General features: G+C 41.8%; 1 protein-coding gene across 43 annotated transcripts in view; it reads right to left on the minus strand.

Annotated features, from left to right (window-relative positions):
* BRCA1 (BRCA1 DNA repair associated) overlaps positions 1-14,265 on the minus strand; it is a 94,885-nt gene that overhangs the window by 32,122 nt on the left and 48,498 nt on the right. For 27 of the 43 annotated variants that reach the window (XR_010124717.1, XM_063656679.1, XM_063656683.1 and 24 more), the window contains 4 exons: positions 10,932-11,058; positions 8,775-8,965; positions 5,187-5,497; positions 2,129-2,216 (listed from right to left, as the gene is read on the minus strand). Coding sequence is in view for 41 of the 43 variants with exons in the window: in XM_063656679.1 (XP_063512749.1) it covers positions 2,129-2,216; positions 5,187-5,497; positions 8,775-8,965; positions 10,932-11,058 (717 nt within the window). In the remaining 2 variants the exon portion in view is untranslated. The remainder of the gene's footprint in view (positions 1-2,128; positions 2,217-5,186; positions 5,498-8,774; positions 8,966-10,931; positions 11,059-14,265) is intronic. The other 16 variants (XR_010124718.1, XM_054457711.2, XM_054457710.2 and 13 more) reach the window with 1 other exon arrangement.

The following is a 14,265-nucleotide window of genomic DNA, read 5'->3' on the forward strand; positions in this document are numbered from 1 at the left end:
CCTGACTGACATGGAAAAACCCTGTCTCTACTAAAAATACAAAATTAGGTATGGTGGTGCATGCCTGTAATCCCAGCTACTCGGGAGGCTGAGGCAGGAGAATCGCTTGAACCCGGGAGGGGGAGGTTGCAGCAAGCCAAGATCGTGCCGTTGCACTCCAGCAGCCTGGGCAACAAGAGTGAAAAACTCCACCTCGAAAAAACAAAAACAAACAAACAAAAAAAGAATCATCATCAAGTGAACTGGAACACATCCAGAGAACTAATTTTGTTAGAAAGATTTTAGAGTTGAGCCACACAATCTGCATCTTCTGTGTCCTCCATGCACTCGTCTGCTTTCTGGAGCCCCATGAGTGAGTCTTAATCCTGTTCCAGATAACAGTTCTCTTCCGGGTAACAGTTCTTCAGATACTTGAAGACAGTGTCTTATTTCCTTAAATCTTCTCATTTCTTCTTCAAAAGACATTATTTCAAGTTACTTTTCTGCATCTTTACCATCTACCTCTGGATAAACACTCTCCGGTTTGTCAGTGACCATGTTAAAAACCAAGCACGGTGCTTAAAACTGACATCATCTTTCAGGCAGTCACTCCATTGGAGAATACAGTGGGGCTCTGGATCTGTACTTCACTTGCTCCAGACCCTATGCTTGTGTTAATACGGCCCAGTTTCAAATAAGCATTTTTAGCAGCCCTGAAATGTTTACTCAGATTTAGTTTAATAGTCAACTAAAAACTCCCAAAGGTCTCCTGTATTACACAAGTTACAATTAAAACCTTAAAAGAGAAAGGTATAGGACAAATGATCTGTCCCCTTCCTTTTTTGCTTTTTTGTATGTTAAGACTATCTCGGAGCTGTTATCAGACTTTTTTCCTGAAAAACTCTCAACAATACTCAAACTAGGTGTTACATGAAGCTGGGGTCTCCAGGTTTTGCCTCACTTGTTCTTTCTTTTGTTGTTGTTGAGATAGAGTCTCACTCTGTCGCCAGGCTGGAGTGCAGTGGCAGGATCTCAGCTCACTGCAACCTCAGCCTCCAGGGTTCAAGCAATTCTTCTGCATCAGCCTCCCAAGTAGCTGGGATTACAGGTGCACACCACCACGGCCAGTCAATTTTTGTATTTTTAGTAGAGACTGGGTTTTACCATATTGGCCAGGCTGGTCTCAAACTCCTGACCTTGTGATCTGCCCGCCTCAGGCTCCCAAAGTGCTGGGATTACTGGTGCGAGCCACCGAGTCCGGCTGCCTCACTTGTTGTTTTAGGACTTAGGCTCCACCTCACCAGTGTAGTCCCGGCAGGTAGACAGGAGTTAATAGTTGACTATTTCAGCTCACCACCCTCCAAACCTTTTTTTTTTTTTGAAACAAAATCTCGCTCTTGTCCCCAGGCTGGAGTGCAATGGTGCGATCTTGGGTCACTGCAACCTCTACCTCCTGGGTTCAAGCGATTCTGCTGCCTCAGCCTCCTGAATAGCTGGGATTACAGGTGCCTGCCACCACGCCCACCTAATTTTTATATTTTTAGTAGAGATGGAGTTTCAACACGTTGGCCAGGCCTGGTCTCAAACTCCCGATCTCAGGTGATCCGCCCACCTTGGCCTCCCAAAGTGCTGAGATTACAGGTGTGAGCCACCGTGCCTGGCCCACACTCCAAATCTTAACCCAAAACAAAAGGAGGTAAGGAGGCAGCAAAACTATTATTTGTCTTTCATAAAGTAATTGACTGACTATTAGAAGACTATCATCCATGCTATGCTCAACAAATATTCTTATTTTTTCACGGTTTTTTTTTTTTTGAGATGGAGTCTTGCTCTGTCGCCAGGCTGGAGTGCAATGGCATGATCTCGGCTCACTGCAACTTCCATCTCCCCGGTTCAAGTGATTCTCCTGCCTCAGCCTCATGAGTAGCTGGGACTACAGGCACACGCGACCACACCCAGCTAATTTTTTTATTTTTTAGTAGAGATGGGGTTTCACCATGCTGGCCAGGATGGTCTCGATCTCCTAATCTCATGATCTGCCCACCTTGGCCTCCCAAAGTGCTGCGATTACAGGCATGCGCCACCGTGCCTCGCCTCATATGGTTTTATGCAGCAGATGCAAAGTATTCTGTAAAGGTTCTTGGTATACCTGTTTTCATAACAACATGAGTAGTCTCTTCAGTAATTAGATTAGTTAAAGTGATGTGGTGTTTTCTGGCAAACTTGTACACGAGCATCTGAAATTAAATCAAATATTCCATTATCATGAGTTACCTCTAGTACACAGCTCAGAATACTAGTTATCCCACCATGGCATATGTTTACCTACGTAGCAATCCTGCACGTTCTGCACATGTGTCCTGGAACTATTTAAAGTGAATTTTTTTTTTTTTTTTTTTTTAGACAGAGTCTTGCTCTGTCACCCAGGCTGGCGGTAAAATAAAAAAAAAAAAAAAATAGAATACCAGTTATCCTAGCTTTAAGTCTCTGTTTTTCTCAGAAAGGGTACATTTAAAAAATTCTAAGAAACCTGAAGTCTCGGCTGGGTGCGGTGGCTCACGCCTGTAATCTTAGCACTTTGGAAGGCCGAGGTGGGTGGATCACGAGGTCAGGAGATCAAGACCATCCTGGCTAACACGATGAAACCCTGTCTCTACTAAAAATACAAAAAATTAGCCAGGCGTGGTGGCGGGCGCCTGTAGTCTCAGCTGCTCGGGAGGCTGAGGCAGGAGAATGGCGTGAACCCAGGAGGCAGAGCTTGCAGTAAGCCAAGATGGCGCCACTGGACTCTAGCCTGGGCGAGAGTGCGAGACTCTATCTCAAAAAAAAAAAAAAAAAAAAAAAAGATACCTGAAGTCTCAAATAAATAGTTTAATAAAAATTATGTACACATCAGTAGACATAGAATTACAACTAAGGATTCAAAATAATATTATAAACCTACTACGTACCACAAAACTTAAAACTTAAAAAAAATATATATACTGGGCCAGACACGGCGGCTCATGCCTATAATCCCAGCACTTTGGGAAGCTGAGGTGGGAGGACTGCTTGAGCTCAAGAGTCTGAGACCAAGACCAGCCTGGGCAATACAGTGAGATCTCATGTCTTTAAAAAATAAAAATAAAAAAAAGTAAAAAGAAAAAATATATATTAATTTTGCTTTAACAGCAGATATCATTTGATTCCCTAAGATAGTTTCTTTGCATAGTGACACTCTACTGTACTATAAATTTATCACCCTACACTTTATAAGCTGAGAGGTAACTAGCCTACACAGAAAGTTATGCTACAGACATACATAGCTTAAAACCAAGACTCAACCCTCTGATAGTTACGAAACACTGAAATCAGGATGTTACTAAAGGTCAGTGCAAAAGCGATCAATTCTCTCGTAAGAAGGCTTAGAAGGGGTACATATTCTTCCCCAAAGAAATTTAGAGTCCTCTAGCTATTATCTATCAACCAAATAAAAATCAATAGGCAGCAAAAGAAATTAACCAGATCAATTATGGGCACAGTTGACCTAGCTGGTAGGTATTGTCTGATAAATAACTTTGTTTACCAAGGGCCATCATTTACTAGCCATAGCCACAGCCACTCACACCAGTATTTACGTGTTGCACAATACTGCCATGAAGGTCAGGCCATCTTTCTTTCATGTTGACTCACTCCATACTGCCACAGGGCACTGAAAAAAGGCAGGCTAGAGAAGCTAATGACATCCTCCCCCTTTTGCTACCACCCTCTGCCAGGATCATTAGCAATTCTGAACTGATTAATTGCTGAAATCCCAGCCTTGAAACTGTTCAGTTAGAAGAGCAATGCTGAACTGCTGAAAAGATCATCTTAATATGGGCTTCAGAATTAATCATGTGTAATACAGTCAGTAGCTTTCATCATAAATTTACCACACTTCACCAAGTCTGAATAGAGCTCAAAGTTTTCCTCTTCGCTTGTTTAAAGACATGTACCCAAGCCACTTGTAGTCTAATCTGCAGCTCAGAATTGCCTTTGCCAAGAAAGATTAGACCATTTTAGCCATCTCTAAAAAGCTGAACTTGCAAAACAAAGGGATAAAGAACGCTAATTTTCAATGAATAAATAAGGAATTTTGGACATCTGTCAGTGTGCAATAAATGGCACACCCACTACTGAATCCATTTGATAATCTGGTATGTTATCTCATCATAGTTTTAAAGAAATATTCATGCAATTCTTCTTCTTATTATTATTATTTTGAGACAGAGTTTCGCTCTTGTTGCCCAGGCTGGAGTGCAATGGTGCAATCTTGGCTCACCGCAACCTCTGCCTCCCGGGTTCAAGCAATTCTCCTGCCTCAGCCTCCTGAGTAGCTGGGATTATAGGTATGCGCCACCATGCCCGGCTAATTGTGTATTTTTAGTAAAGACGGGGTTTCTTCATGTTGGTCAGGCTGGTCTTGAACTTCTGACCTCAGGCGATCTGACCACCTCAGCCTCCCGAAGTGCTGGGATTACAGGCTTGAGCCACCATGCCCGGCCATGCAATTATTTTTATTATGAAGTGATGACAATGACAATTAATTACAGGGGTGGTAAACTTCTCAGGATGTCTGAAATCCACAAATAGCCCAAGCAGAAACGAGGTTTTGCTGGTCTTAATATTTTAATGGGTATTTTTCCACAGTGTGAAGCAATTCCCATTTCTGGCATTAAGGACCCAAGGTGATGCCAAAATCCTAATAGCAAGGGATGTTGCAGGGCAGAAGTGGCAGGGCAGTCTTACAAGCCAGAATGAAAACAAACACTAGAGAAATGCTACTGTCTGGCAGTACATTTGGAACCCGTCTGAACTTAGTTAAATATGCTGGTAAATTCACCCATGTGAGACAAGGGGGAAAAAAAGATGCCTTCTGGGGAATAAAGCTATACCTACTTGCTTTTACAGATAGAAAGGAAAATTCAAATTCAAAAGTCCTATATCATACCCAAAGTATAGCTTTTCTGCTAATATTTAATAATTATTTTCTCAAGTAAATATATATAAAATTTGCTTTATCTAGATCTAAATTTTCAGAAATTAGTAATCGAAATTAAATTACACAGAACTGTGATTGTTTCCTAGATTTCTTCCTCTAGGTTATTAATTGACAATACCTACATAAAACTCTTTCCAGAATGTTGTTAAGTCTTAGTCATTAGGGAGATACATATGGATACACTCACAAATTCTTCTGGGGTCAGGCCAGACACCACCATGGACATTCTTTTGTTGACCCTTTCTGTTGAAGCTGTCAATTCTGGCTTTTCCCTGCTCACACTTTCTTCCATCGCATTATACCCAGCAGTATTAGTAGTCTGAGGAGCAGCTGGACTCTGGGCAGATTCTGCAACTTTCAATTGGGGTACTTTCAATGCAGAGGTTGAAGATGGTATGCTGCCAACATGAGCTGACTCTGGGGCTCTGTCTTCAGAAGGATCAGATTCAGGGTCATCAGAGAAGAGGCTGATTCCAGATTCCAGGTAAGGGGTTCCCTCTGAAAGGAATGGGAGAAGTTTAATTTACACAATGATGAATGTTGAATTACAAAGTTCTGGTCTCTGTTAAGAATTAAAAAGACCAATGAAGTTAGGTTAAGAGAAAAATGGGTACATGAATACAGTGTTGGTGGAAATCCAAAGTAGCTTAGTTTCCTAAAAAGGAAATATGGCATTATGTAGCAAACACCTTAACACGTGTTTACACTTTCAGTCAACAATGCTAGTTTTAGAAATATATCCTAGGGAGATAAAAGATGTATGCAAAGGTTTAGTCATAGGAATGTTCACTGTAACAATGCTTGTAATAGTATAATTTTAGAAACAATGTAGTTGTCCAACAATAGGAGATTACATTACGATATACCTAGTCCAATGGCGTACTCTTCACCCATTAATTTGAATATAAATGTTGATGTACAATAAAACAGAAATGTTACTAATATATTAAAGACATCTAAGCAATATTATTTATCATGACATTATTTTAAAAAGAAAAGTTTATGGGCCGAGCACGGTGGCTCACGCCTGTAATCCCAGCACTTTGGGAGGCCGAGACGGGTGGATCACGAGGTCAGGAGATCAAGACCATTCTGGCTAACACAGTGAAACCCTGTCTCTACTGAAAATACAAAAAAAATTAGCTGGGCGTGGTGGCAGGCACCTGTAGTCCCGGCTACTCGGGAGGCTGAGGCAGGGGAATGGCGTGAACCCGGGAGGCGGAGCTTGCAGTGAGCTGAGATTGTGCCATTGCATCCCAGCCTAGGCGACAGAGCGAGGCTCCATCTCAAAATAAATAAATAAATAAATAAATAAAAATAAATAAATAAATAAAAGTTTATGTAAAATGACTAAAGAAACACAGAAATATTTTATTATTAAAGAATAAGAGCACAGGCCGGGTGTGGTGGCTCAGGCCTGTAATCCCAGCACTTTGGGAGGCCGAGGTGGGCGGATCACCTGAGGTCAAGAGGTCAAGACCAGTCTGACCAACATGGAGAAACCCTGTCTCTACTAAAAATACAAAAAATTAGCCGGGTGTGGTGGTGCATGCCTGTAATCCCAGCTACTCGGAAGGCTGAAGCAGGAGAATCGCTTGAACCCAGGAGGCGGAGGTTGCGCTGAGCCGAGATTGCGCCATTGCACTCCAGCCTGGGCAACAAGAGTGAAAGTCCGTCTCAAAAAAGTGTACGGGTAATATTTTTTTTTTTTTGAGAAGGGTCTCGGTCTGTCATCCACGCTGCAGTGCAGTGGCACAAACATGGCTCACCTGCAGCCTTGACCTCCTGTACTCAAGTGATCTTCCTGTCTCAGCTTCCTGAGTAGCTGGGACCACAGGTGTTTGCCACCTTCCAGTTAATTTTTTTTTTTTTTTGAGATGGAGTTTCGTTCTTGTTGCCCAGGCTAGAGTGCAATGGCGCGATCTCAGCTTACTGAAACCTCTGCCTCCCGGGTTCAAGCGATTCTCCTGCCTCAGCCTCCCGAGTAGCTGGGACTACAGGCATAAGCCACCAAGCCTGGCTAATTTTGTATTTTTAGTAGAGACAGGGTTTCTCCATATTGGTCAGGTTGGTCTTGAACTCCTGCCCTCAGGTGATCTGCCCGCCTCGGCCTCCCAAAGTGCTGGGATTACAGGCATGCACCACCACGCCCGGCTAATTTTTGTATTTTTAGTAGAGACGGGGTTTCACCAGGCTGGTCTTGAACTCCCGACCTCAGCCCATCTGCCCACCTCGGCCTCCCAAAGTGTTGGGATTACAGGCGTAAGCCACCATGCCTGGCCCCAGCTAGTATTTGTGTTTTTTTTTTTACTTTTTGTAGAGATCAGGTCTCGCTACATTGCCGAGGCTGGTCTTGAACTCTTGGCCTCGAGCAATCCTCCCACCTTGGCCTCCCAAAGTACTGAGATTACAGGCATGAGCCACTGCACCTGTCCTTATTTTATCTTTTAAGAGGTGGCATCTCAGCTTGGTGAAGTGGCTCACACCTATAATCCCAGCACTTTGGGAGGCCAAGGTAGGAAGATTGCATGAGGCCAGGAGTTAGAGACCAGCCTGGGCAACATAACAAGACCCGTGTCTAACCCCACCCCAAATTATCTCTTTTATTCCCTATATTGTCCAATTTGGGGGCAATGAGCTTATAGTAATTTTGTAAGAAAGGAAAAAAAAGTTGAAAAATGTGGCAAATGTTTTATTTTTGTTTCTTCATCCAAGGTAATGACACCATTACTTTTTTCACTTAATAAATCAGCAGATATCATTACCAAATTAAAAACAGCAGAGATGTCATCCTTGAAACATTTCAGAAAATGCCATGGTATCAGGAATTAAGCATAGCTAAGTAGAATGTACGAGATTCCTAAAATGACCCTAATGAACATGGCCAAACACCACATTTGATGCCAAACAATGTCTTTTATGATAACGTGTTTTTGAGGATTAAAAACTTTCTTTACTGATTAAAACTCTGATTTACAAGCCATAAAACACCATTCATTAAAAGTGATTTTTAAGGCATAAAATACGTAGTCATTTATATTCATTAACTCATAAAAAAAAAAAAACTTGCTTTGGGATTTGACTCATTTTCTAATAAAAGACTGGCCTAAAAATTTATTCTTTGGCCTTCGGACTCTTGTCTAACAGTTGAAATAAAATATATGTGTGTATATATATACACACACACACACACATATATATATATATATATATATTTGAGATGGAGTCTTGCTCTGTCACCTAGACTGGAGTGCAGTGGTGTGATCTTGGCTCACCGCAATCTCCACCTCCCGGGTTCAAGCGATTCTGCTGCCTCAGCCTCCAGAGTAGCTAGGATTACAGGCATGCACTAGCACACCCAGTTAATTTTTTTGTATTTTTAGTAGAGACAGGGTTTCACCATGTTGGCCAGACAGGTCTTGAACTCCTGACCTCAGCGGATCCACCTGCCTCGGCTTCCTGGAGTACTGGGATTACAGGCGTGAGCCACTATGCCTGGCCTGAAATAATATATTTAGAGTACACCAAGACTCTCTCATCTTCAAAATCATTAGTTAAACCATTAATTAAAATATAGATGGATTAACAGTTTCAATAATTTTCAAGTAAACCTTGATTAACACTTGAGCTATTTTTCTAAAATGGGCTTAATTAAGTATAACAAAAGTGTCCATGATAGACTAGTACATCTAAAAGCTGGTTAACCAGAATATCTTTATGTAGGATTCAGAGTAAAATCAAAGTGTTTGTTCCATTACAGCAGATGAAATATTACCTAGATCTTGCCTTGGCAAGTAAGATGGTTCCGTCAAATCGTGTGGCCCAGACTCTTCCAGCTGTTGCTTCTCCACATCAACAACCTTAATGAGCTCCTCTTGAGATGGGTAGTTTCCATTCTGAAGACTCCCAGAGCAACTGTGCATGTACCACCTATCATCTAATGACGGGCATTTAGAAGGGGATGACCTAGAAAGATAAATAGAAGGAGAAAACCATCGCCACCAATTGTGAAAGGACAAATCATACTTCCTGGGCAGCCAAAGTATAAATTAAACAGCTCATGTCAGAGAGATCAGACATTACTGGCAAAAAAGAGCCCACATGACAGCCTAGAAGTCTGGATTCATGTTGCCTGCCAATATGTCAGGGTTGACATATAAAATCTCCCCTGAGGGGTTGGGTTGGTCTGAGGCACCATATCTCCTAGCTGTTTAAAAGCAGGTCAGTAGCTGGGTGTGGTGGCTGGTGCCTGTAATCTCAGCTACTCGGAAGGCCGAGGCAGGAAAATTGCTTGAACCTGGGAGGCAGAGGTTGCAGTGAGCCCAGATCACGCCACTGCACTCCAGCCTGGGTGACAGAGCAAGACTCTGTCAAGAAAGAAACGAAAGGAAAGAAAGGAAAGAAAAGGAAATGAAAGGAAAGAAAAGAAAGGAAGGAAAGGAAGGAAGGAAGGAAAGAAAGGAAGAAAGACAGGAGGAAAGAAAGAAGGAAAGAAGGAAAGAAAGAAGGAAGGAAGGAAGGGAGGGAAAGGAAAGGACGGAAGGAAGGAAGGAAGGCAAAGAAGAAAGAATAAAAGCAGGTCAGCAATTTTTACCAAATTACTCACTACCACTCACTCTATACACAATATTCTACTTGAGTCTAAATGGATGTTAGAATCAGATCTCTTATGAAGAAAGTTGATCAATGTCGACATCTCTACACTCATTCTTTCTACTCAGTTTTAGCAGAATTCACAGAATCATCCCTATTGCCTGCCTTTTCAATGTCCAAATTCATTCTAAAAACAAAAGCCAGCTATAAAATATTGTTAGAAAAGCATACACACCCAGTAAAGAGTTCCTCTACTCTTCCAAGTGCTTAGGACTTTGCAAAATAAGATACTTATCAATAGATTTAAAGGGCCTCAGAGGTTAATTAATTTAAACAATTATTGGGTGCTTACTATGGGTCAAATACTAAGGCTAGGCCCCCTGGATTGAAGATGGGTGAGACCTGAATTACTGTTCTCTCTCTCTTTTTTTTTTTTTTTTGAGACGGAGTCTTGCTCCGTCGCCCAGGCTGGAGTGCAATGGCATGGTCCCGGCTCACTGCAACCTCTGCCTCCCAGGTTCAAGTGATTCTCCTGCCTCAGCCTCCTGAGTAGCTGGGATTACAGGCACCTGCAACCACGCCTGGCCCTCCAGTAAGGAAAAGAATGGTACTGGACTACATAGTCCAGTACTGGACTGCTATACAGCCCTGTATTAATAGTGGTGTAAATACACATCTCTGAAAGATATTCTAAATGTTTTCTGGCTTTGGGAGGGCAAGGCGGGCGGACTACTTGAGTCCAGGAATTTGAGACCAGCCTGGGCAACAAGGTAAAACTCCATCTCTACCAAAAATACAAAAACTTAGTGGGTGTGGTGGCGCATGCTTGTGGATCCAGGTACTCAGGAGGCTAAGGTGGGAGGATTGCTTGAGCCTGAAAAACAGAGGATGCAGTGAGCCATGATTGAGCCACTGCAATCTAGGTGACAGAGGGAGACCCTGTCTCAAAAAAAAATAATAATAATTATTAATATTATTATTTTCTGTGGTAAATCAACAGCTAGACTTTTTCTAGAAAGACAAGAATTTTAATTAGGGCAAGGGCTGCCTTGAAGAAGTCTACCATCAGTTTCCAAGCTTGTTCAGGTTTTACCTCCATTATATTTTTTTCTGACCTTCAGAAGGGACATATCTATCTAACTGCACATTTCTCATGTTGTAGCTTATGTTATAGGTTCAAAAAACCTATATAGGATTAAACAAAAGAAGTATCCTAGAGCAATAAAAGTGTATAAATGCCTGTATGCAAAAAACTGGAGAAAGTATGGTGAAAAAAATTAACAATAAGAGTTCAATATAAATAAAGATGTCACAGCATCTTTACATTGATGTTTCTTACCTTTCCACTCCTGGTTCTTTATTTTTATTGGTTGAACTATCTGCAGACACCTCAAACTTGTCAGCAGAAAGGCCTTCTGGATTCTGGCTTATAGGGTATTCACTACTTTTCTGTGAAGTTAATACTGCTTTAAATGGAATGAGAAAACAAATCTACTTTACTGCTTTGTTCTGATAGTGATAATTCAGGTTAGAATACTGATTTTTTTCAAAAGCATTGATCTATGATACACAAATTGGTTTTTAAACAAGTATATCAGGCAGCATTTTATAAACACAAGCAATGCAACAGACAGATGCTAGCACCAAATGGAATTCAATGATTAAAAAATAATAATGATAATAAAAGGAACACTTTAAGACAGGGTAAATAAAGACACCCAGCTGAGACAAGGCTGAAAAAAAAATTTATATTCCTTGGCCCTGAATGATAAAAAAAATATATAACAAATTTTTGTCTCTGCAGCAAAATAAATTATGCCCAAATCCCCTCAGACAACAGGAAAGAAAGAGTACCAGAAAGCACAAAGTACATTATTTTCTCCAACCCCACTGCCTCCACATTAAAGACTGTATGAAATGGGGATTTCAGCTTCTGCATGTCAGGGGTAAACAAGACATGAGTGTCAGACATGAAAGAAAAAACAGGTGACATTTTGCTTCACATTTTCAATTACTGAAAAAAAAGAAAAAAACAAATAAACCCCCTAAACCAACACATACACAAAAAAATCCCAAGGTGCTGGTTGATAAGAAATCTTAAATAATACGTGGAACTAATGATGAAATGGCACAAGAAGGGAAAAATCACAAAAACATACTGAAGGCAAAGTTCTGGCATGTTAGTTCATTTTTTTTTTTTGAGACGGAGTCTCACTCTGTCGCCCAAGCTGGAGTGCAATGGTGCAATCTCGGCTCACTGCAACCTCCACCTCCTGGGTTCAAGCGATTCTCCTGCCTCAGCTTTCCTAGTAGCTGAGATTACAGGTGCCTGCCACCACGCCCAGCTAGTTTTTTTGGTATTTTTAGTAGAGACGGGATTTTACTCGAACTCCTGACCTCAAGTGATCCACCCGCCTTGGCCTCCCAAAGTGCGGGGATTACAGACATGAGCCACTGTGCCCGGCCTAATTCATTTTGTAATATGTTTATTCCTCCAAATGTATCACTTTGTGCCACTGCCTTCTAGGAAGTGGCTTAAAGGCAGAAGTACTTATTTATTTATTTTTATTTATTTATTTTTTTTGAGATGGAGTTTCGCTCGTTGCCCAGGCTGCAGTGCAATGGCGTGATCTCGGCTCACCACAACCTCTCTGCCTCCCAGGTTCAAGCTATTCTCCTGCCTCAGCCTCCCAAGTAGCTGGGATTACAGGCATGCACCACCACGCCTGACTAATTTTGTATTTTTAGTAGAGATGGGGTTTCTCCATGTTGGTCAGGCTGGTCTCGAACTCCCGACCTCTGGTGATCTGCCTGCCTCGGCCTCCCAAAGTGCTGGGATACAGGCGTGAGCCACCGCGCCCGACTATTATTTAATTTTTCAAAGAGATGGGTGTCTTGCTGTGTTGACCAGGCTGGTTTCAAACTCTCTCTTTTTTTTTTTTTTTGAGACAGAGTCTTGCTCTGTTAGCCAGGCTGGAATACAGTGGCATGATCTCGGCTCACTGCAGCCTCCGCCTCCAGGTTCAAGCGATTCTCCTGCCTTAGCCTCCCAAGAAGACGGGATTATAGGTGCCTGCCACCACCCCTTGGCTAATTTTTGTATTTTTGGTAGAGATGGGGTTTTACCATGTTGGCCAGGCTGGTCTTAAACTCCTGACCTCAGGTGATCTGCCAACCTTGGCCTCACAAAGTGCTGGGATTATAGGCATGAGCCACCATACCCAGCCTGGTCTAGAACTCTTAAACTCAAGTGATCCTCCTGCCTTGGCATCTCACAGTGCTGGGATTTTAGGCATGAGCCACCATGCCCGGCCAAGGCAGAAATATTTAATAAGTAAAAACAAATAGTTAAAAATTGCAAATGTCTTCTATTCATTAAAAAGTCACTGATGACTGTAATTCATTTTGAGCTTTTATTAGAAAAGCTAAAGGCCATAAATATAGGTAGAAAATTGAAACAAAAGATTGTATTAATTAAACTGTTTTTTTAAGACACTGGGTAGCTTGGGTGGAAATAATCATTGATTTCCTGAGTTAGTCTTCAAATGCATTATTTATAGTTTCCTTTATGCTTGTCTTTTCTGGACCTGTGAGTTTCTAGGATCGTTAAGACCTCTGTTGAAAGTAGGCAGGATCTAACGATGAAGAGAGGTATCATCCTCCCCACCCCCAATACAGGGTAATAATTGATAAAGGGTAATGTGCAAGTTCCAAGGAATCATATCAAACGGAATTAACCATTGGAAAGAGTTTAAAAAAAAAAAAAAAAGTGGCCAGGTGATGTGGCTCACGCCTATAATCCCAGCACTTTGAGAGGCTGAGGTGGGCGGATCACCTGAGGTCAGGAGTTTGAGACCAGCCTGGCCAACATGGTGAAACCCTGTCTACTAAAAATACAAAAATTAGCTGGGCATGGTGGCGGATGCCTGTAATCCCAGCTACTTGGGAGGCTGAGTCGGACATTTTAGTGAGCCGAAATCACGCCATTGCACTCCAGCCTGGGCAACAAAAGTGAAACTTCATCTCAAACAAAACAAAACAAAACAAAAAAAATGAAAGGCAGAGGGAAGGCTCAGATACGAACACAGCTATTAAAAATTCATTCCTCCTTTTGGCCAGAACCACCATCTTTCAGTAATTCGCCAAAATGACGAACACAAAGGGAAAGAGGAGAGGCACCCGATATATGCTCTCTAGGCCTTTTAGAAAACATGGAGTTGTTCCTTTGGCCAAGTATATGCGAATCTACAAGAAAGGTGAAATTGTAGACATCAAGGGAATGGGTACTGTTCAAAAAGGAATGCCCCACAAGTGTTACCATGGCAAAACTAGAAGAGTCTACAATGTGACCCAGCATGCTGTTGGCATTGCTGTAAACAAGTTAAGGGCAAGATTCTTGCCAAGAGAATTAATGTGCGTATTGAGCACATTAAACACTCTAAGAGCCGAGACAGCTTCCTGAAATGCGTGAAGGAAAATGATCAGAAAAAGAAAGAAGCCAAAGAGAAAGGTACGTAGGTTCAACTAAAGCACCAACCAGCCTGCTCCACCCAGAGAAGCACACTTTGTGAGAACCAATGGGAAGGAGCCTGAGCAGCTGGAACCTATTCCCTATGAATTCATGGCATAATAGGTGTTTAAAAAAAAAAAAAAAAAAAAAAAGACCTTTGGAC

The sequence above is a fragment of the Pongo pygmaeus genome, chromosome 19 (assembly GCF_028885625.2).
Source record: "Pongo pygmaeus isolate AG05252 chromosome 19, NHGRI_mPonPyg2-v2.0_pri, whole genome shotgun sequence".
NCBI lineage: Eukaryota > Metazoa > Chordata > Mammalia > Primates > Hominidae > Pongo > Pongo pygmaeus.